The sequence below is a fragment of the Lynx canadensis genome, chromosome B3 (assembly GCF_007474595.2).
Source record: "Lynx canadensis isolate LIC74 chromosome B3, mLynCan4.pri.v2, whole genome shotgun sequence".
Lineage (NCBI taxonomy): Eukaryota > Metazoa > Chordata > Mammalia > Carnivora > Felidae > Lynx > Lynx canadensis.
In genome coordinates, this window is record NC_044308.2 from 31,232,938 (window position 1) to 31,255,528 (window position 22,591).

The window sequence follows — 22,591 nt, forward strand, 5'->3', positions numbered from 1 at the left end:
CCATTAGAGCTTAATTTCCATGTATGCAGCTAGAAAGCAGAGGGCAAGAGAGCCTGTGGGGGAGGCTCCTGCAGGTCGCCTTCCCATGACAAAGAGCAGCGTAGAGAAGGGTAGAGAGGGGGATCTGCAGGGGCAAAAAGGAAGACACATTCATTGCATGTCTTTTGACTTTATGATTCATTTACATGCAGAAATGATTTACTTTGGGGGCGCCTGGGTGGCTCAATCAGTGAAGCGTCTGACTTCAGCTCAGGTCACGACCTCACAGTTCATGGGTTCGAGCCCCGCATCGGGCTCTGTGCTGACAGCTCGGAGCCTGGAGCCTGCTTAGGATTCTGCGTCTCCCTCGCTCTCTCTCTGCCCCTCCTCCGCTCACGTTCTGTCTCCCTCTGTCTGTCAAAAATAAATAAACATTAAAAATTTTTTTTAAAAAGAAATGATTTATCTTTATTGTAGCAGAATCAATCTTTTAGAGCTTTTGGACTTGTGTCAAATTTAGAAAGGCTTTTTCCACTCTCAGATTATTTTCAAGAATCCATTAATTCCATTTTCTTTCGGCCTTTTACAGTTTTATTACCAACATGTAAATTTTTGATCCGTTTGAATTTATTTTGGTGTTAGGACAGAGGGAGGTATCTGGTTTTTTTCAACATCATTGATTCAATGGTTGAACCATTGATTCCCACACTGGTTGGAAACGATGCTTTGTAATAACTTGTATGAATGAGTGAATCGGTAGTATTGCTGAAAGCAAAAACTCATTGTTGTATCACTTGCTACACAGCGCTAGACCTCCGCCATTATCCCTTGGCTCTGTCTGGGGTTCATCTCCAAAGCCCTTTTAGGCCCCTAGTGTCCTCTGAACCTCCAAAGTGGACATAGTGTGGGGTCCACAAGAAGATGTAGGTCCGGGGGTGGCCCAAGAGCACCAGTGGGCCAGTGGGGAGTGGCGGTAGGCGTGGGCACGCCTATCGAGCGCTAGTCCTGGGGGGGTGTGTAAGAGGCTGCGGATGGGGTGGGGGGCACCTGCTCTCGGTGGGTGGGTGCACGCGAGCGAGTGTGGGCCTGGAGTGGCCAGGTAGATTTGCGTGCATGAGTTTGCCAGGTGTGTGTTCAGGTGAATCTGCACACCAGCCAAGTATGTGCGTGCTTGCAGCCAGGCGTGTGTTCGCAGGTGTGCCTGCCATCTCCTGTGCCCTCCGGGCCACGGGAGCTGCCCGCTCGCGTGCCTGAGTCCTTGCCTTGAGAATCGTGAGAATCCGGAATCTCTCAGTCCCCAGGTTAGCGCTTCCTCCGCAGGGGGGGTGGCCGTGGGGAGGTGGCTGGCAGGGTAATTAGGCAGGTTTGGGAAGTATGTGTTTGCTCCTCCTGCTCACAGGCAGTGGTCGCACCTGAGAACCTGGAGACCTGGACCTGTTGGCCAGGGGAGCTGAGACCCTGCCCAGAGCTCTGGGCGGGGGCGACATGGGGAAAACAAGTAGCTGGGGCGAGATCCAGGTTCCATCGCACATCAGACAAGGCTGCGCTCTGGGCCGCAGCATCCGCACACCCAGGCCAGGAGGGCCCCGCCGCAGGGATGGTCTCATCCAGTCCACACCTCATGCACACACGGCTTCTCGGTGGGGAAACCGGTGCCTAGATGGGGGTGCTGTCCAGAGCCTCAGGTGGCTAGCCCCCCTGGTGTGAACCCTCTGACGCGTGCTGCTGGGTATGGACAGGCAGAGTGGGAGAAGAGCGCCCCCCTTCCCTCCACCCTCCTCCCTGGCCTTAGAGAGCCCCTAGTCTGAAGGAGGAGGCACTGGACCCACCCGGAATGAGGGGGATGTGCGTGAGAAAGTTGGGGTTGTAGGTGAAGGAACTGCTCTACAAATGAAACCCTGTATGGTGGAAGGACTTTTGAGGGAGAGCGAGAGCACCCTTGGCCCCCAGCAGTGGGCCCTATGCTCTCTCGAGGGATTTCTGGGGCCCTGGCCTCATCGCTATCTGCAGTGTAAGTTCTGGCTGAGCTGGATCCTTCTCTCTCTCATCTTTCCTGGCTCAGCCCTGGGCCCCCAACTGTCCCTGGACTGGCTTCCTGCACTCGGTCGCTCACTTAGTTGGTCAACACTCATGGAGACTGCTCCAGCCGGGCCACGCACTAAGGGACACAGGGATGAATGACAACGGAGTCCTGGGCTCCTGTGGAGGGGGGCAGGGATGCCTTGGCCAGAGCAGTACAGGAAGCCAGTCCAGGTGGTAGGGACAGAATGCACCCAGAGGAAGAGGCCTGGAGCACACAGAGGCCCTCCCCTTGAGCAGCATGGGGGTCTCCAGGCTTCCCTGGAGCAGGCGTCACGGTGGTGGCTGCTTGTCCCACCGGGAGGTGAGTTTCCTTCCGGCAGCTCCTTCTCACGCAATGGGCCGGAAGGGGTTGGGGGCCTATTGTTCCCTGGCACGCCAGCACCCCCCAGCCCTTCCCAGCTTCTGGGCGGGGAGGGGGGGGAGCAATGGAAGGAAGTGGGCTGAGCCCAGACCCTGGCAAGACCCCAGTGAGAGGGTGTAGGGTCCCGGGAATGCTGGCTCACACGTGTGCCTGGCATACGCACAGCTGCAAATGCAGCATGCGTGTCATGGTTTTGGTCTTGCCCCGAGACCTCACTTCCCAGCATTCCTGGTGTGTGTGTGTGTGTGTGTGTGTGTGCTGAGCATCGACCTAAATAATACCTGGCACTTTACCCACTGTATCTCATCAAGCCTCCCAGCAGCCCTGTGGGGTAGGATTGTCATCCCCAGTCGCACCATGGGAAAAGCTACACTCAGAAAGGTTATACAACTGGCCCAGGGGTGAGCTGGGATTTGGACCTCTCCTTGTGAGCCAGCCTCCTGCCTTATCTCCTTTCCCTTTCCCAGGCCCTGCTGGGGATTGGACTCCCATCGTCAATTACCTGCCCAGAAGGAAGTGGGAGGTGCAGACATGAAGGGGCAGTGTGGGGAAACGTATTGAGTATCACTGTGTTATCCTTCTAAAACCAGAGAAATCTGCTGGCCCCCAGGGCCCCCAGGGAGAGTGCAGGTGGCCTCAGAGAGGACCAGAGATGGCCCCCCTCGTTAGTGCAAGGTGAGGGCTTTGCACAGGGCAGTCTCCTTCCCCCAAAGTTCTCCTACCCTTGCACACCTTTGAATTTTGGCCCCAACTCCAGGGGGACCCTGCGAACCTGGTGTTATGTCATGGTAGAGGCATAACAAAAGTGCAGGGGCTCGGGGGCTAACTTTGAGGGAGGGCATCATTGCAAGGTGGGGCACTCAGGTGAGGGTGTGATGAACTCTGCTGGCAGCCCCCTCTCGGGCACAAGAGCCAATAGCAAGGATGAGGCGGAGGACAGACTCAGGGACTGACTTTCTGAGCCAGATAAACTTTGGAGTAGGAAAATCTAGCCTCTGTTTGGTTTCCCAGACGCGCACCCACCACCCTGGTTTCAGTCTGCCCTGTCCCTCAGATTTCTTTGTCAACTGGAAAATCTTTCCTTGGGGAGCAAGTTGCCTTAGGACTGAGACTTATCTGGGCAGATCTGGGTTCATTTGCATCGGGACCGAGGGGATCCTGGGAGAGAGGTCACCCTGCTGACAAAAGGATCAAGGCAGGACCACCTGGCTCAGCATCACTATAGCCCCTTCAGAGATGGGTTGAGCTGCCTTGGAGTAAGAACAGGGATGGTCCTTCTCCTTTCCTAATCAGAAGGCCCAGTCTTGGAGTATCAAGGAGAATATGGTTGTTCTGCACTGAGGGTGTGAGGAGGGGTGGGCCAGGCAGGAAAGTGACAGATGGGAGTTCTTGTGCCATCGTCTCTCCAGCGTGCTGTGACCACTTGGATCAGACGTGAGCAATTGCTCCAAGGTGACCCAATCACTGGCTAACCTGTGACCTCTCACCCATAAGGCCTCGGTGGAAAAGATGGCTTGAGCCCATCACATTCCTCTCCAAGAACATGAACTAAGACCTAGTAGGTGGATGATACTTGAGATAAAAGGAGTTGGGGATCTGACTGGACATGCTGGGAGGCCGAGGAGTCATTTCATTCTCCCCCTGAGGCAGAGGCGGGGTTCCCACTGTGTTCACCAGAATTAGCCCTCCCCTGTGCACTGCCCCTCCAGGTGTGCCGGAGCCTCATGGGATTTTGCCCACAGCCTGAAGTGAGGCTGGCAGAGCAGGGATATTGTTCTTGGCCCTGGCTTCAGGTTTACGGTGCTGGAGAAGACATCAGAGGTGGTTGAAGACAGGGGTCTGAGGCCCAGAGATGGGGAGGGACGTGCCCAAGGTCACCCACACCTGGAACCTGAGCTCAGGGCTCCCAACCGTCCCACTGAGTGCCCTTTCCAACTCTCCACGGGGTTCACTGATCAAACTGCATTTCGAGAGCCACCCTGTTCCAGCCAGACAGTCCTGGCTAAGTGGGGGGGGGGGGGGGGAGGAGCAGGCAGGGAAAGAGGCTCTGCACAGGTGACACAGCCCTGAGTTCCTCCCCCACCGGTTCCAGCACATGCTTTCCCAGGCGTGGACTCCTTGTCTCCAAGCAGGGTATAATGGTGCCTACCTCCTAGGGTTGAGAGAACACCCTGCGGTGATGTGTGTCCCACACCTGCCCAGGAAGGGGCAGGACATGACTGTTCCAATCGGCCTCCAGCCTGCTGTGGGGGGCAGGGATGATTAGCAGGGGTGAGGGGTTGTGGAGTCTCTATGTCTAATTCCTCCAACTTTGGCTCTGGCCAGAGGTGAGCCCTAGGCCAGCCTGGGTGAGTTAAAGATTGGCCAGGCATGCGTGAGAAGCTCAGGCCAACTCCTGACCACAGGGAGCAGGACAGGGTGGTGACCGCTGAGTGACCTGTGAACCTGAAAGTCAGCTGGGACCTGGCTGGAATCTCAGATTGGCAAAGTATGGCACTGTTTGTTGCTTGATGGGGTCTTCATGTGTGCCACAAGGGTGCATCCATGGAGTTTTCCACGAGGGAGAGGATCTGAAGGATTGGACCATGTTCCCCTCAGACTGGGGCTCCCAGAACAAGGCAATGTTTCCTTCTTCAGACAAGGCCATGCTTCTTGAGATTCCAGGGCTGGGCTCCACCCCCATCCTCAGACCCGGACTCTCAGGGCAGGCTCATTTCCCCCTCAGAGTGGAGCGCCCCCCCACCCCTGCCCCCCCGGGGCTGTGTCTTCTTCCCTCAGTTTGGGATGTCCAGAAAAGTCTCAAGTCCCCAGGGCAGGACTTTGTAGTCCTCCTCAGGCTGGTGTTCCCTAGGGCAGAGCTGTGCCTCTTCCATCTGATAGGTGAACTGAGTTTTCTCTCAGATGGAGGTTCCTTGGAGAGTTTGCTTTAGGTTTGAGGACAGGTGTGGGCACAGTTGGCTGGAACCCAGGTGGGGTGCATCCTCCCTTCAGGCTTTTAGCACAGACTCCAGCTGATTTTCCTTCTTAAAATGTATTAACCTTTTCAAAGCTACAGATGACCACAATTGTTTCCAGAACGTTGGGGGCCGTTGTGCCATTGGATGAACACTTCAGAAATGAAGGTCTGGCTCATTTTCATCTCGTCTCATCTCGGAGAATTGTAATTTGTAGGACAGATGAGGCTGAGTTTATTCCAGAAAGCAGGGGGTCATAATAGCTGGAGGGGCACAGCCATTCTTTCTGTGTCCGACCTCCTTCAAGGGCCCGCCCTGAGGATTCCTCCATGATTTTCTCTCTTCCATCCCACTCACACCTGGGTGGGTACTCTGGAGTCAGTTGGTCCCTTCAGGCATAAAAGCGTGTCCCTGGAAAGAGCCTGGGGCCAGAGGGGCATTAAAGAGTCAGGTGGCCATTCAGGTGTGTGGGGGAAGGGGGGAAGCCCAAATCTCAGCATCCCCTAGTTTCCTGTTTCTGTTTTTCAATGGGGAGGGGATAAGAGATGATCAACAGCTTTCTCTTTTTGTAAAGAACAAAGCAAACTTCTTATACACTTAGAACCTAGGGCTCTTATGAGATCAACTAATCCAACGCTGCCTCCATTCTGCAGGTGGAAACACTGGTGGTGAAATCAGGGGGCACCGGAGTAGAAAATGGGGGCTCCACCCCCAGAGCTATGTGGAGAGATGGAAAGGCCTGGACCTTTGTTTAATGTTCTGGCAATATATTATTGTGTTATTTGTCTTTTTTTAATTGATAAACTTTCATTTTTTTATTTCAGAGAGAAAGCTGAGAGGGGCAGAGAATCTTTTTTTTTTCTTTAAATGTTTATTTTTGAGAGAGAAAGACAGAACATGAGTAGGGGAGGGGAGAGAGAGGGGGAGACAGAATCTGGAGCAGGCTCCAGGCTCTGAGCTGTCAGCACAGAGCCAGCCACGGGGCTTGAACTCACAAACCATGAGATTATGACCTGAGCCAAAGTCGGACGCTTAACCGACCGGGCCAGCCAGGCGCCGAGAGAGAGAGAGAGAGAGAGAGAGAGAGAGAGAGAGAGAGAGAATCTTAACCAGGCTCCATGCTCTGCACTGAGCCCAACGCAGGGCTCAATCTGGGATAAGCCTGGGATCATGACCTGAGCTGAAATCAAGGTTGGAAGCCCAACCAATTGAGCCACCCAGGCGCGCCCCAGATAGGCTTTAATTAATTAATTAATTGATTAAAGCAGTTTTAGGTTTAGAAAATGAGCAGAAAGCATGGAGAGTTCCCACATACCTGCTTGCCCTGCTTCCAGTTTCCCTATTATTAACATCTTGCATGAGTAGGCACATATTTTGCAATTAATGAACCAGTATTGATTCTTATTATTAACTAAAGTCCATAGTTTACATTAGGATTCACTTTATGTTGTACATTCTGTGAGTTTTGACAAATGTATAATGCCATGTATCCGCCATCATAGTATCACATGGAATAGCTTCACTGCCCTAAAAGTGCTGTGTTCTACCTGTTCATCTCTCCCCCACCCCCACACCTCGTCCCTAAACTCCTGGAAACCACGGATCTTTTCTCTGTCTCCACCATTTTTCCTTTCCCAGGATATCATACAATTGGAATCATAAAGTAGGTCACCTTTTCAGATTTGCTTCTCTCTCTTAGTGATAGGCATTTAAGCTTCCTCCCTGTCTTTTTGTCACTTTGGTAGCTTATTTCTTTTTACCGCACGCAATATTTCATTGTGTTACTTGCTTTTTAGAAAAATTGTGGTAGGAGTGCCTGGGTGGCTCAGTCGGTTAAGTGTCCAACTTCAGCTCAGGTCATGATCTCATGGTTCCTGAGTTTGAGCCCCACGTGCTGTCAGCACAGAACCTGGAGCCTGCTTCGAGTTCTGTGTCTCCCTCTCTCTCTGCTCCTCCCCTGCTTGTGCTCTGTCTCTCTCTGCCTCTCTCTCTTTCTTAAAAATAAATAAAACATTTAAAAAAAAATTAAAGTCCCCTAGTATTGTATTACTGTCTATTTTTCTCTTTAGGTCTGTTAGTATTTATATATTTAGGGGTCTCTATGTTGGCTGCATAAATATTTACAAGTGTCATATCCTTTTGTCGGATTGACTTCTTTATCATTATGTAATGACCTTCTTTGTCTCATTATGGTCTTTGTTTTAAGCTCTTTTTTGTCTGATGTGATCCCAACTTTCTTTTGGTTTCCATTTGTATGGAATATCTTTTTTTCATCCCTTCACTTTCAGTCTGTGTGTCCTTACATCTGAAATGAGTTTCTTGGAGGCAGCATATAGATAGTTATTGTTTTTTTTTTTTAATCTGTTCATCCACTCTATGTTTTTTGATAGGAGAATTTAGTCCATTTACATTTAAAATAATTATTGATATGTAGTGATTGCCATTTTGTTAATTGTTTTGTGTCTCTTTTGTATTTCTCCTGCTCCTCTTCTTCTTTTGCTCTCTTCCTTTGTGATTTGATTATTTTCTGTAGTGGTGTATTTATTTTTGTTTTTGTTTTGTTTTTAAATAGGTTCCACACCTAACATGGGGCTTGAACTCACAATCCTGAGATTAAGACCTGAGATCAAGAGTTGGATGTTCTACTGGTGCCCCTTTTGTTTTTGTTTTTGTTTTAATTTTGAATATAACATTTTATTTAACACGCTATACCAAAAATATAATTTCACCAATATACAAAATTGAGATATTTTACATTTTTTGTACATCTTCAAAATCTTGAGTGTATCTTACACTGACAGCACATATCAATTTGGATTAGCCACATTTTAAGGGCTCAATACCCCCATTAAACTAGATTGTATGAAAAGAAATTGGCCTGTACCTTTCTTTTTTTAAATGTTTTTTTAAATTTACTTTTGAGAGACAGAGAGAGACAGAGTGTGAGCAGGGAAGGGGCAGAAAGAGAGGGAGATGCAGAATCTGAAGCAGGCTCCAGGCTCTGAGCTATCAGCCTAGAGCTTGACATGGGGCTGGAACTCGTGAACTGGGAGATCACAGCATGAGCTGAAGTTGGACACTTAACCTACTGAGCCATTGAGGTGCCCCAGCCTGTACCTTTCTATTGTCTGGTCTTACTAATGTACTTGTGGACAAACATTCGAATGTCTACTACTCTCCAAACTCTATATTCTATCATTACAGATTTGGACCAAGATATATTACTGGCAGAATTTATATATTAACAAAATTAAACAGTGTGAGACCAGTACCACATCTGATACTAGATAAATTGCAACAAAAATGCCTACCATGTGAAGTTCCTTTCAATTATTTATCCATTTATAGGTATTAACACAGCTAACAGTGAGTGGACAGTCTTGTTTGTAGTACTTACCACAATTACTCATTTTCTGTATTTTTTTTTTTTTACTTATAAAAAATGTATGTTGTATGTGTGTGCATCTGGTTGTGGAGTGTTTAGATTCCTTTCTCTTTATCTTTTGTGTATCTACCATAGGGTTTTGCTTTATGGTTACAATGGAATGACCATTTATATTTATATGACAAATTATTTTTATAACCATCTAGGTTTTTAAAAATCATTATTATAGCCATTCTAGTATGTATGAAGTGGTATCTCACTGTGGCTTTGATTTGCATTTCTGTAATAATTAATGATGTTCAGCATCTTTTCATGTACCTGTTGTTCATTTGCATGTTTGCTTTAGAGACCTTTATTCCAGTCTTTCTCCCATTTTTAAATTGGGTTGTTTGTTTTCTTGTTGATTTGTAGGATTTCCTTGTGTATTCTGGATATTAATCCCTTATCAGATATATGATTTGCAAATGTGATTTGCAAATCTTTTTTCCCATTCTATGGCTTATGTTTTTACTCTTTGATAATTCCCTTTGATGAGACCTGGGCTCTTGCAGATAACCTGAGGACTTCTGGGGAACTTGTCCTCCCCTAGCTGTAGATGAACAAATGAAGGTCTTGTGAGAAGTCAGATGTTTTGAGGATGGGACATGAAGTTCCCCCCATTCAGCCATCTGGGTTTGGTCCACAAACCTGGGTCCCTTCCTTCATATTCCCTTCAAGTGTTCAAAGACTTGGGTCAAACAGGAAAGGAGAGAAGAGAGCAGTGAACAATGTACCCTCAATGATGGAGGAAACAAAGCTGGGCCTACTCATAGTACTCAAGACATTTGATACTGATACATGCTATAACATGGATGAACCTTGAAAACATTACACTAGTAATGTATAGTAAAGTGAAGAAGCCAGTCACAAAAGACCACTTGTCACAAAAGTCACAAAAGACCTCTTGTTGTATAATTGCATTTATATGAAATGTGCAAAGTAGGAAAATCTATAGAGACAGAAAGTAGATTAGTATTTGCCTAGAACTGGTGGGACTCGGAGGAGGGTTGGGGAAAATGGGGAGTGACTGCCAGTGGGTATGAGCTTTCTTTTCCAGTCAATAAGAAGTTTCTAAAATTGATTATGGTATGGTAGTACAACTCTGTTGCAATTTGTGGTTTATGAGAAATAGATGTTGGTCATATGAATGACCAAACATATTTCTCATATATATTTGGTCTTTGTCCACAGATCCTGGCTCACAGCTTCTCAAACCCTTGGAATTTCCCAAGTGTTGAGAGTGATGAAGGTGTCTTTTGTTTATATATATGTATATATTAAATGTATATATATATTATATATAATATATAATATATATTAATATATATTTAATATATATAAAAAGTATATATGTATTTTAGAGAGAGTGAGTGAGTAGGGGAGAGGGGCAGAGAGAGAGAGAGGGAGAATCTTAAGCAGGCTCCGTGCTCAGTGTGGGCTCAACCCTGGGATCGTGACCTGAGCCGACTGAGCTACCCAGGCACTCCATCTTTTGTTGCATTCATGAAGGTAACTTTGGGAGATGGTTTCCAGGAGGTCCAACCATGTGATTAGAGTGTTGGATCAGTCTCACTCCCTGATCTCTGGGGAGGGGAAAGGGGCTGATGGTTCAATGAGACAGTGGTCAAGGACTTAGTCAGTCCTGAGTGTGCAATGAAACTTCCATAAAATCCCAAAAGGACTGGGATCAAAAGCTTCCATGTTGGTGAACACCCAGAGATTGGGGAGAATGATGTGCCTGGAGAGGGCATGGAAGTTCTATACCCCTTCTTCAGACCTTGCCCTGTATATCTCTTTGTCTGGCTGCTGATTCCTATCTTTCATCATATCTTTTAATAAACTGGTAAACATAAGTAAGTGTCTCCCTGAGTTCTGTGGGCCACTCTAGCAAATTAAAGAACCTAAGGAGGGGGAGGTCATTGGAACCCCCAGTCTGAAGCTGGTTGGTCAGAAGCACAAGTAGCAGCCTGGGGCTTGTGACTAGCAACTAAAGTCAGGAGTGGGGGGTGGGGGGCAGTCCTGTAGGATTGAGCCCTTAACCTGTGAAGTGTAATGCTATCTCTGGGTAGACAGTGTTAGAATTGAGTTGAATTCTTGGACACCCTGTTGGTGTCCAAGAATTGCTTGGTGTTGTATGTGTGGGGACCCCCCATGTTGAAACTGGATCCAGGAACCCCCTGAGATCTGTGAATATACTAAAAGCCATTGGATTGTCTACTTTTAAGAAAGTGAATTGTATGGTATGTATATTATACCTCAATAAAGCTTTCATTTAAGAAAAAGGCAAAAAACAAGGGCTGGGGGACCCATGGGTGATCCTCACCCCTCCCTCTGCCTTGGCATGCTGGTGTCTTCACTTGATGGAGAAACGTGGCCGGGCCTGGATGTGCTCACAACGGACGTGCCTCATGATCAGTCCATAGATGGGAGTTAGGTCTACTTTCACACCCGCTGGCACGCTGAACTCCAGCTGCTGCAGCAAGATGGCTAGGAAGAGGAAGACCTCCCACTTGGCCAGGACCTCCCCTATACACCGGCGCTTGCCCAGGCCAAAGATCATCACCTTCTCACTTAAGATCTTGTTGATGGCAGTGCCATCAGCAGTGAGGAATCGCTCTGGCCGGAACTCAAATGGATCTCCCCACACCTTTCTGCAAGAGGAACAGAGGAGATGGGATTTCTGGGTGGGGGAGACCCTGGGAGGAAAGACCTGGGGGAGACTTCTGTTGATGGTACAAGTGTTAGAATAGGTTGAAAGTAATGAAAAGAGAGTGGAGAAAGCGGCCAAACCGTATTTTGATGCTCATTTCTTTTACAAATCTCTCTCTAAAATGATTGGCCTTGCAAATGGTGCTTTTTAATATTAGTTTGTTATTTTAAAGAAATAATGCTTCAATTACAAGAAATTAAAAGAAGGAAAATGTTATCTCCATCCTACTCAATATATAAGGGGAATCAACAGTACATCCTGGTTTATGCTTATTGCTTTGGAGGAATTGTTGGCAGTATCCCTTTTCACACTCAGGAGTGCCCCCCCGTTTAGATGGTAAATTATATGGTCCCCCTACCTACAGGCTAGAGTGGGATTTTCTAAAGAGAGGTCACCAGGCCATTGCCATCAGAATCACCTGAGGTACTCCATTTTACCTACCAAAGTGGAATCTTGGGGGATGAGGCACCCTAATCTAACCAACCTGCTGGTCATTTCCTATGTGCACTATAGTTTGAGAAACATGGACCTAAAGTCCGTTACTTAGAACAGACTATGTATAGCAACCAAGGCCCCATTCCTCTATTATATAACCAGTTCCCAGGGAGACAGACAGCCTTCCTGACTGCTGAGCCTCACGTATTTTTTAGTGGGAGATGTATACTCACTGGTCATGATTGACCTGCCACTGGTTTATGAAGACAAGGTGTTTCTCTGGGATGTAGAAGCCATTCAGTGTCGTGTCCCTCGTTGTGCTGAGGAAGGAAGAGGGGGCAGACAGGCTCAGGGCAGGAAAACTGGGGCATGTCTTTGGGAACTATTCTCTCCTACTTCCGCCCCAGCCCAATAGCTTGCTCGCCACAGTCTCCATACCCCACACTGGGAGGGAATGTCGGGTGCAGGGAAGCGGTGAAGTTATCCTTCCCCTTCCTCAGCGCCTGTTTTTCACCTTCAGCCGAGCAAGTGTTTACTAAACTTTTTTGTGCATCTGGCTGTGCACTTGGCCATCCTCTGGAGCCAAGAAGAAGGCAGTCTGGGCCAGCCCTGCGGGAGTTCCCAGCTTGGCTGAGGAGTCAGACCTCTTGCTCCAGGAATGACTAGACCAATATATGGGTAGAAGTAAATGTTCACTAACTCTCTTGACATTGTGAAAAATCCCAGGACATTATCAAAGACAAATGGCTGAAAGTTCTGCAAGATATCAGAGAATGAATCTGTGCCAGCCAGTTGAGTCAAGAAAGCCTGCTAGCGAAGGGGAAGTTTGTGTCAGGATGGACCTGGGGCAAGCACAGGATTCTGGTAGCCAGAGAAGAGGGTAGATGGCATTCCCGGCAGAAGGTCCAGCATCAGCAGGATTGGAGGTTGGCTTCATCGTGCTGGTGAGGTACAGTGAGGCCAGCCTGGCTGGGCTGAGAGGACTTGCAGGGAGGGAATGTGAGCAGAGGTGAGTGAGAGCTGAGGTCAAGAATGTGACTTTCTCCTGAAAGTGGGGTAGTTTGATCAGGCTCGGACTGGCTGGGGGACAGACTAGAGGCTGAGGGTCTGTGAGGAACTTGGTGACATGGCCAGAAATGAGATGCTGAGATCTGAGCCAGGGCCAGGGCTGAGAAGATGGGAAGAAGAGACATGGTGAGGACTTCAAAGGCGGCAGGGCAGAATAAACAGATCTTACCTGTGGGGGACAGTGAAGGGGATGAAGGAGGAGTGTCGGAAGACCTCCAAGATGGAGGCCTCCAGGTAGGGCAGCTGGAGTCTGTCAGACAACCGGGGCCACCGTGCCCTGCCAACCACTGTGTCTGTAGAACACGGAAGACAAAACAGGGCTTAGGGCCGTCCTGATTGCTCCATAGCATCTGCGTCCCCTATTATGTCCCCTATTACATCCCCTGTTAGGCCCATAACGGCCACGTGTAGATCGAACAAATCATCTGAGGATCCCAAGGCTTCTCTCAGCCAATGCATCTCTGCCACGTACCCAGCTCCTCCTGGATCTTTCTCTGTGTCTCAGGATTTCTCACAAGGTACATAAGGCTCCAGGAGATGGCTGCTGTGACAGTGTCAAATCCTGGGCAGCATGGTGCAAGGTAAGGAAGTAAGAAAGCCAAGAACAAGAAACCGGCATTCCCCAAACACCCAGCATGAATGTACCAAGCATTGCTTTCTCTGCCTTCTTCCCCCCTACCTTCTCCACCCCCTCCATGAGTTTTCTGAGGGCAGAGACAGATCTTCTCACCGCAAATTTGGTCACTGGTTTTAGAATTCGTTTCTGGAATTACAGGGACCCAGACTTCCAGGCTAGAGAACCCTTTATTATTCAGGTAGGGAAACTGAGGCCCAGAGGCAGAGAGGGGTTTGGTTGAATTTCCACTGACAGTTGTTGGCATGGCCTGGACTCAGACCCTGAACATGGGCCAGGTGTCTGCGTGTCCTGCACCCATCTGGTATGTGGTTGGCAAGTTATCTGATGGACTCAGGGGCTGAACAAGTCTGTGGGTGGACAGCAGGCAGTGATGGATGGAGGAGCAAGGGTCTGACTCCTACCGGCCCCAAAAATGTCGTTGATAAGGCTGACAATCTTCTCGTGAGGGATGCAGCCACCATTAGCTCTGGATCCCTTCTTACAGTGCTTCAACAGGGCGCCTGCGATGTCCTGGATGTTGTTCTGTGAGGACACAAGCTTAGGGACAACCCTGGCATTTCCAGGGCCAACCACTGAACCTTGCCCCATTCCACATGGCACCTCCTCCCCCTGGCCTCTAGGCAGTAAGCTGGGCTTACAGTGGGAGCTGGTGGCAGCCCTGGGGACCCTTCCTCCCAATAACCCCAAGGGTCCAGTTTCCAAGGAGGAGGCTGGGGTGAGTACTGGGAAGCAAAGTGCCACCTGAGCTGGGGATTAGCCTCTGTCAGCATTCAGATTCCTGCAGAACAAAAGCCTTCTTAAGACAACAACCCCCCACATTGCAGGACTCTGCCAGGGGCCCATTCACAGCCAAATATCTCTGGGGCTTCAAGCCACCCTGAAAGAGAGGCAGGAGGGATGAGGAAACTGAGGCCAGAGAGGGAAAGGGATTGTTTCCAGGTCCCACAGCTAGCCCAGGGTGTTCCAGAGCCTTCCTAGGCCTTGGCAGCAGCATATCAGCTGTGCGTGTACCTTGAAGCTGAGTGAGAGGGACGGCACCCGGGCCCTGCAGCTCCAAAACCCTGGGCTCACCTCGTCAAAGTCCTGGTAGTGCTCCTGGATAATTTTCTGCAGGAACTGTACCAACTTCTGGTTGAAGGCCTTGAATCTCTGCAGGCCAGGGATGGGGATATATTGAAGGATGGGGAAGAAGTCCACAGGGTTCCCAAAGGACGCATTCTCCACGAATATATTGCTGCTGTGTATGAGGCTGAGCTTTTCCTCACTGTTCTGAGGAAAGTGCTGCCTAAAGCACATGGCACCAATGACATTGGCCACTGACAGCACCACTTGGCTATGGGGATCGAAGCTCCCGACCTCTGCCATCTGTTCCTGCAACCTGCTGAGGAGGGCCTCGGCCTCCCTGCTCACGTGGTCTTCCAGGTAGCAGGAGGATACAGAAGCCGGGTCTGAGGCAATGGAGAAGGTGTTGAGAGCGTTCTGGGCCAGGCGCCTGCGGGCGGCCCACACCGGTCCAGAGTCTGGGCTGAAGGTCATGCTGTGGCCATCAGTGACCAGACTGAAGGTGTAGAGGTCGGGCCGGCCCTTGAAGTCATCACCCTGCTGCACCAGGGCCTGCCGGATAGTGTCCAGGCCGCTGAGCACCAGCACGGGTGTGGAGCCAATGCGGATTTGCAGCACGTCCCCGTAACGCTGGCTCAGCCTTGCCAGCACCAGATGTGGGTTCTTCCGCAAGGTCAGCACGTGCCCGAGCAGAGGCCAGCCCCAGGGCCCTGGTGGACTCTTCAGGCCTTTGGGAACCCGAGGCTGCCAGGCCCTGACCACCCAGAACACCAGGCAGAAGACAAAGGAGGCCAGGAGAAGCTCTGTGGCCATTGGGGATATTGCCATCTGTATCAACTACTGGGGAAGAAGGAGGCACCAGGTTGAGCATCAAGATGGAGCCATTCACTCGTCCATTCACTCACTCGGTCAATAAACACTGGCACATGATTGGTACTTGGCTCCTAGCTAGATGCCAGAAAGACTTAAGTGTATCCACCGTAGGTCCCGTGTCCCAAGAGCTCACTCTTAGAGCATCACCGAATCTGAGGCCTGGACAGGAGACTCAAAATTCCCAACCTAAGTGTCTGAACTCTTACCCCTGATGCTCCCATCTGCCCATCACCTCAATTTCCAATTCTGAGGCTGGAGTGGAGGCAACTGACGACTTCAAAACAGGGAAGCACCCTTGCCAGCCCCCAGTTCAAGGTTATGCTGGACATTATGCCAAAGGGTCCCTGCCGATGCTGACTTCCTGCTAATACCTCCTCCTACCCAGGGAAAGGGGAACAGCTCCCACCCAGCAACAAACACTGAGGGGGCCAGGGTCCCAGGGCTCATGCAAATGACTGGTGATGCTTCCTCCCCTGGGGCATTCTTTACCAGATCAAGGAGAGTCCTTCCTCTGAGGATGAGTCCCCACCCTCTCACAGTCTTGGAGACTGAGATTGGGCTGCAACCAAGCCACAGCCAGGGCTGCCCTCATGCCAGGTGGGGACCCCTCCCCATCTCTCCATTCTAATCAGAGATGGCCCAGTCCAAGTTGCTAATTTAAAAATGGAGACAGAAAGAAAATTTAAAAATAAAAATGGAGAGGGGCTTTTGGGTGGCTCAGTTGGTTAAGCTTCCAACTCTTGATTTCAGCTCAGCTCATGATCCCAGGGTCGTGGGATTGAGCCCCGTGTTGGACTCCACACTGAGAATGGAGTCTGCTTTGGATTCTCTCTCTCTCTCTCTCTCTCTCTCTTCCTCTGTACCTCTCCCCCACTCTCTCTCTCTCTCTCTAAAGATAAATAAGTGGAAACTGAGGTCTGGAACTGGTCAGGGTGGACCAGAACTCAGGCCTCCTACACCTAACTCAGGGTCTATTCCTCTCCATTCATTCCCAAGATATTTCCCAGGAACTGAGAAATGAGCCCAAGAAAGGTACCTGTAGAGGCAGGTGCTTGAGATCAGCAGGGTTATGGAGTCTGGCACGGAGCTTCTGTCTCTGGGTGAAGGGCCTTTTATAAACATCACCCTCTGTCAGATTGGCCTGGCCATCCTGGTCACCTGATATCAATATCATCAAATGAAGTCAGAAGGGTCAGCCCTTGACCTTGGGCAAGGATCTCTCAGCTGCACCAACTACCCAGGGCCCAAGGCAGGTCTTGTCATGTCCCTGGGGTGGAATGTCCAGCTCTTTTCAGGCTCCAGGGTCAAAACGCTTTTTTTCTCTCAAGGGCAGGTCAGGGTCTAGGAGCAAAAGACCCCTGGGCTGTTTCAGTCTCCTCTCCCACTGCACCCATGAGGAGGCACCCTGCCTGGGCACTTGGTCCAGGCTGATCTGCTCTTCTCAGGAATGGTGATCTGTAGCACCCTTCCAACAAGCTGCAAAACCCCGTAAGAAATGGCCGTGTTCCGGCCAACTCCGAGTTTCAGCCCAAATCTTTAATCTGAAAAACATTTAGGACCCTGCATTCTGAAGGGTGACCCCTTTGCCCTCCTCCCTCCTGGTAAGAGATGATAAGAAATTTAAAATCAAATGAAGAATATCCATGCTGTGGGCGGTTCCTCATGGCAACTGGCTTCAAAACAGTCAACGCCATTTAAAAAAAAGGTCCTTTTCTAGAGTGAAGAACCTGAAGAGACAAAGCAACAAAATTCAATATGTAGGGGCATCTGGGCGGCTCAGTTGGTTGAGTGTCCAACTTCAGTTCAGGTCATGATCTTGCGGTTCATGAGTTTGAACCCCACATTGGGCTCACTGTTGTCAGCCTGTCAGTGTAGAACCTGCTTTGGATCTTCTGTCCCCCTCTCTCTGCCCCTCCCCCACTTGTGCTTTCTCAAAAGTAAATAAATACTTTCTTAAAAAACAAAAAAAATGCAATATGTAAAATTTCACTGGACCCTGGATTTAAAGGAAAAAAAACATTTTTTAAAAATTTTACAGAGAGTGTGTGAGTTGGGAAGAGGGGCAGAGGGAAAGAGAGAGAGAGAGAGAGAGAGAGAGAGAGAGAGAGAATCCAAACAGGCTCCACGTTCCGGCTCCACGCCCAGTGCAAAGCCTGATGGGGAGCTCGATCCCATGACCCTGGGATCATGACCCAAGCAGAAATCAAGAGTCAGACACTCAACCGTCTGAGCTACCCAGGCGCTCCAAGAAAAAATTTTTTAAAGCTACAGAAGACATTTTTGGGACAACCGGAGGCACATGAACATAGATTGGAGATTAGAAGATATTAAGGAATTAACGTTAATTTTCTTAGGTGTGAATGTAGCATCGTGGTTATGTGGCAGGGTATTGTAGGAAATTTTCTTAGGAGATTAATGTTATGGTGTTTGGGGGTGAAGTGTCATGATTTTTGCAACTTAAAACATTTTTTTTTTACATTTATTTTTGATATAGAGAGACAGAGCACAAGTCGGGGAGGGGCAGAGAGAGAAGGAGACACAGAATCCGAAGCAGGCTCCAGGCTTCGAGCTGTCAGCACAGAGCCCGATGTGGCGCTCAAACTCACAAACCTTGAGACCATGACCTAAGGTCAAGTCAGACACTTAACCAACTGAACCACCCAGGCGCCCCTGATTTTTTCAACTTTTAAATAATTCTGTTAAAAAATGTCTAAGGGGCCTCTGGGTGGCTCAGTTGGTTAAGTTTCCAACTCTTGATTTTGGCTTAGGTCATGATCTCACATGGTTTGTGGGACTGAACCCCACCTTGAGCTCTGTGTTCACATCAAGGAGTCTGCTTGGGATCGTCTCTCTGCCCCTCCCCTGTTTATGCAGTATCTCTCTCAAAATAAAGAAATAAACATTAAAAAGAAAATGGGAAAAAATGTATGTCTCTGGGTGTATGCATATAGAGAGGAGAGACAGTAGATATGGCAAATGTTAGCTATCCAAGGTCCTAGGGGAAGGTATGTGGGTGTTCACTGACTATCAAGGAGCTTTAAGGTAGCAAGAGGGCTGTTGCTTGGTGAGGATTTCCATCGTGATTCGCTCTCCTTCCCTGGGGAAGGCAGGAGGAACTCTCCATCTCAGAGCGCTAAGTGAGGAGGGTCCAGAAGACCCAAGGTGTGAAAGTTGGATACCTGTTGGGGTCCCTGGGTGGCTCAGTGGGTTGAGTGTTTGACTCTTGATTTCGGCTCAGGTGGTGATCTCACTGTTGTGGTTTCGAGCCCCCGCGTCCGACTATGTGCTGATGGTTCAGAGCCTGCTTGGGATTCTCTCTCTGCTCCTCCCCACCTCAAAATAAATAAACTTTAAAAAAAAAGGAGGGGAGAATGGCGTCTCCTTCTCGGGCCAAGAGTCCAGGGGGGTTGGACAGTGCTGAGGAGGACTGTGCCGTTTGCATATTTATCACATACTTTATAGAGCTTGATAGTTATGGACTCAGTTGTTCTAAGAGCTTTTCACCTATGAACAAAAAACATTCTCAGTCATCCCATGGAATCGAAATTAATACTGTTCTCGTATTACAATAGAGTAAGAGAGGCACAGACAAGTTGTGTAATTTGCTCTAGGTTCCAGAGGAGTGTATTAGAGCTGAGACCCAAACCTTCAGAAGACTGTACTCCAGACCAACATGTTATACACCTGCTGGAAACGTGTCCCTGGATTTGGGGGAGCAGCTGTGATGGTGGGGACAGCAGAGGGCAGTCGGCATGGCCAGAGTGGGGTGCAGTACCAGGATATGAATCTCCTGAGGGCTGGGTGGCCATCCTGAAGGGATTAGACATAAGCTGCATCATGGGACCTCACTGCAGAAGGGAGGGGACCTCAGCAGCCACAGGCTGCAAATGTACCCTGTGAGAGTGAGCTGGGGGCGGGCAAGAGGTCAGCCAGAGAGTCCATGCGCTACTTAGGGACTCTATGATATGGAGGACAGGTGGGACTCTAAGGCACCCAATGCAAAGCTGGCAGTGGAGTATCTGCTACACATAAGGGCGTCTTTAGCCAAGAGAGAAGATAAATAGCACCCAGCAAATACAAAGAGATTGGCTTCTCTTCCAGCACCTTCCCTCTTTGCCCTCCCTGGTGGAGAGGCCAGTAAAGAGCAGGGCAGGGGAAGGAAGGAGTACAGAAACAGAGCAAAAGTCTCTCCTTCTCATGGGGTCTGGCCAGGTCCCCAAGAGGCTGGGAACACACCCTAAATTGGACGTGAGAAGCAAATTTTGATTTAAAAATTTTTTTTAATGTTTATTCATTCCTTGAGAGAGATAGACAGCATGAGCAGGGGAGAGGCAGAGAGAGGGAGACACAGAATCCGAAGCAGGCTCCAGGCTCTGAGTCCAATGCGGGGCCCAAACCCACAAACCGTGAGATCATGACCCAGGCCAAAATCGGACACTTAACTGACTGAGCCACCCAGGCGCCCCGTAGCAAATTTTGATTTAGATTGAACTGGGGAAAGCTGTGTGGTCAAGCTGGGCCAAGGTCAAGAAGTCTGATACAACTGCAGAGAGGGTTTGAAGATCCATGGCTGAGAGAAAGGAAAGCTGTTTTCTGTCTGTATCTCTACTGGGTTCAGCTTGCGCAATAAAAAGATCAAGGTTTGGGGCACCTGGATGGCTCAGTCGGTTGAGTGTCCGACTTTGGCTCAGGTCCTGATATCAAGGATTGTGAGTTCAAGTTCCACATTGGGCTCTCTGCTGTCAGCGCAGAGCCCTCTTCGGATCCTCTAGTCTCCCTCTCTCTCTGCTCCTCCCCCATGCTTTCTCTCAAAAATAAATAAACATTAAAAAGAAAGATTAAAGTTTGAGGTTAGGCTAAGTTTTACAGAAAATTAAATATTTCTCTCTTTCTTTCTGTGGGTGTCTCTCCTCCTTCCCTCCTGTCCTTCCTTCTTCTTTCCTTCCTCCTTCCTTCCTTCCTTCCTTCCTTCCTTCCTTCCTTCCTTCCTTCCTTCCCTTCCTCACCCCCTCTACCTTTATTTCCCTCTCCATCTCTCTCACTCTAATTCTTTAATTAAAAAGTCATACTTTATTCAGATCTGCTTAGTTTTTGCCTGATGTCTCCTTCTCTTCCACTATCCCATCAAGGAAGACCCCATATTACACTGAGTCATCGTTAAGCTCCCCTAGGTTGTGATGTTTTTCAGAGTATCTTTTTTGATGGCCTTGACAGTTCTCAGGGGTACTGGTCTGTTATTCCACAGGATGCCCAGTGTTGGAATCTGTTTGATGCTGGGATTATGGGTTATTTGTAGAAGACCACAGAAGAGAAGTGCCATCTTTGTCACATCATGTCAAGGCTACATATTGTCAGCTTGGCTCAGGATGGTTGATGTTGACTTTGATCAGCCAGTTGAAGTGGAGTTTGTCAAGTTTTCCCATGGTGAGTCGCCCCCCCCCCCCCCCCATCTGTACTGTGCTCTTTGGAAAGAAGTCCCTGTGAGCAGCCCACACCTACAGAGTGGAGAGTTCTGCTCCCCCCCCAACCTTGAGGATGGAGTATCTACATAAAATATTTGAACTTCTATGCAACAGTCTATCTTATTTTTAATAAAAATCTTAGAACTTTTAATTAATTATAAGATCCACACTGAAAAGTGTAGATATTGTGTACAGCTTGATGAATTTTTACGGATTTAACAAAGCCATGTAACCAGCCCTCAAATCAAGAAACAGAACGTTACCAGCACCCTAGAAACCCCCTTGTGCTCCTACCCCGAGGGAAGCCATCACCCCAACTTCTAAGACTGCAGGTCAGTCTTGTCTGTGTTTGTTCTTTTTTAAAAAAATTTTTTAATGTTTATTTTTGAGACAGAGACAGAGCACGACTGGCGGAGGGGCAGAGAGAGAAGGAGACACAGAATCTGAAATAGGCTCCAGGCTCTGAGCTGTCAGCACAGAACCTGACATGGGGCTTGAACCCACAAACTGTGAGATCATGACCTGAGCTGAAGTTGGACACTTAACCAACTGAGCCACCCAGGTGCCCCTGTGTTTGTTCTTTATATAAATGAAATTATGCTGTGTCTACTCTTTTTTTTTTGTCATGGAATATTGAAAAAATGTTTTTAAATGTTTATTTTATTTTTGAGACAGAGACAGAATGTGAGTGGGAGAGGGGCAGAGAGAGAGGGAGACACAGAATCTGAAGCAAGCTCTAGGTTCTGAGCTGTCAGCATGCATGAACCTCGAGATCATGACCTGAGTCGGATGCTTAACTGATCGAGCCACCCAGGTGCCCCTGTCCTGGAATATTTTTAGTTAATAGATTTTCTTTAGAGAAAGGGAGAGGGGCAGAGGAGAGAGAGAGAGAGAGAGAGAGAGAGAGAGAGAGAGAGAGAGAGAATCCCAAGCAGGATCCACGTTCAGTATGGAGCCCAATGTGGGGCTCGATCCCCCAACCTTGGGATCGTGACTTGAGCTGAAATCAAGAGTCTGACTCTTAACTGACTGAGCCCCCAGTAGATTTTATTTTTTATAATAGTCTAACTTTATAGAAAAATTGAGTGGAAAGTAGAGAAAACTGCCATATACCCCCCTACCTCCACTCCCCCTTTCCCCTATGATCAACACCTCCCATTAGCATGATTTGTTACAACTGGTGAATGAATACTGATACATCAGTATTAACTAAAGTCCATTGTTTACATTAGCGTGCCCTCTGCTCTATGAATTGTATGGTTCTATGAATTTGTTTTTACTTTTTCTATTATGGTAAAATATAAAATAAAAAATCATAAAACTCATTCCAATCACTTTTAAGTGTCTAACTGAGCAGTCAGTGCGTACTCCTTTGTATCTACCTTCGTCCCTTTCCATTCATTTATGAGATTTATTCACAAGTTGGATGTGGCTGTAGTTCATTCCCCTTGCTGTATGCTGTTCCATTATAACATGAACACACAATTTATTTATCCATTCAACTACTGATTGATGTTTGGGTTGTTTTCCATCTCGGACTATGA

At 48.5% G+C, this 22,591-nt stretch overlaps 1 protein-coding gene across 2 annotated transcripts; it reads right to left on the reverse strand.

Annotated features, from left to right (window-relative positions):
- Positions 1 to 10,570: 10,570 nt before the first annotated feature.
- Positions 10,571 to 16,739, reverse strand: LOC115515671 (cytochrome P450 1A2). Of its 2 annotated transcripts, none has more exons than XM_030317691.1 (7): positions 16,622 to 16,696; positions 14,722 to 15,552; positions 14,052 to 14,172; positions 13,486 to 13,575; positions 13,183 to 13,306; positions 12,179 to 12,265; positions 10,571 to 11,451 (listed from the first exon to the last, which is right to left on the reverse strand). In XM_030317691.1, the coding sequence occupies exons 2-7, from the start codon at positions 15,538 to 15,540 to the stop codon at positions 11,154 to 11,156; spliced, it is 1,539 nt and encodes a 512-aa protein (XP_030173551.1). In that variant the 5' UTR covers positions 15,541 to 15,552; positions 16,622 to 16,696; the 3' UTR covers positions 10,571 to 11,153. The 2 variants fall into 2 exon arrangements, with proteins under 2 accessions (XP_030173551.1, XP_030173555.1); XM_030317695.1 differs by having other exon boundaries at positions 11,087 to 11,451; positions 14,722 to 15,549; positions 16,622 to 16,739.
- Between the last annotated feature and the right edge of the window lie 5,852 nt (positions 16,740 to 22,591).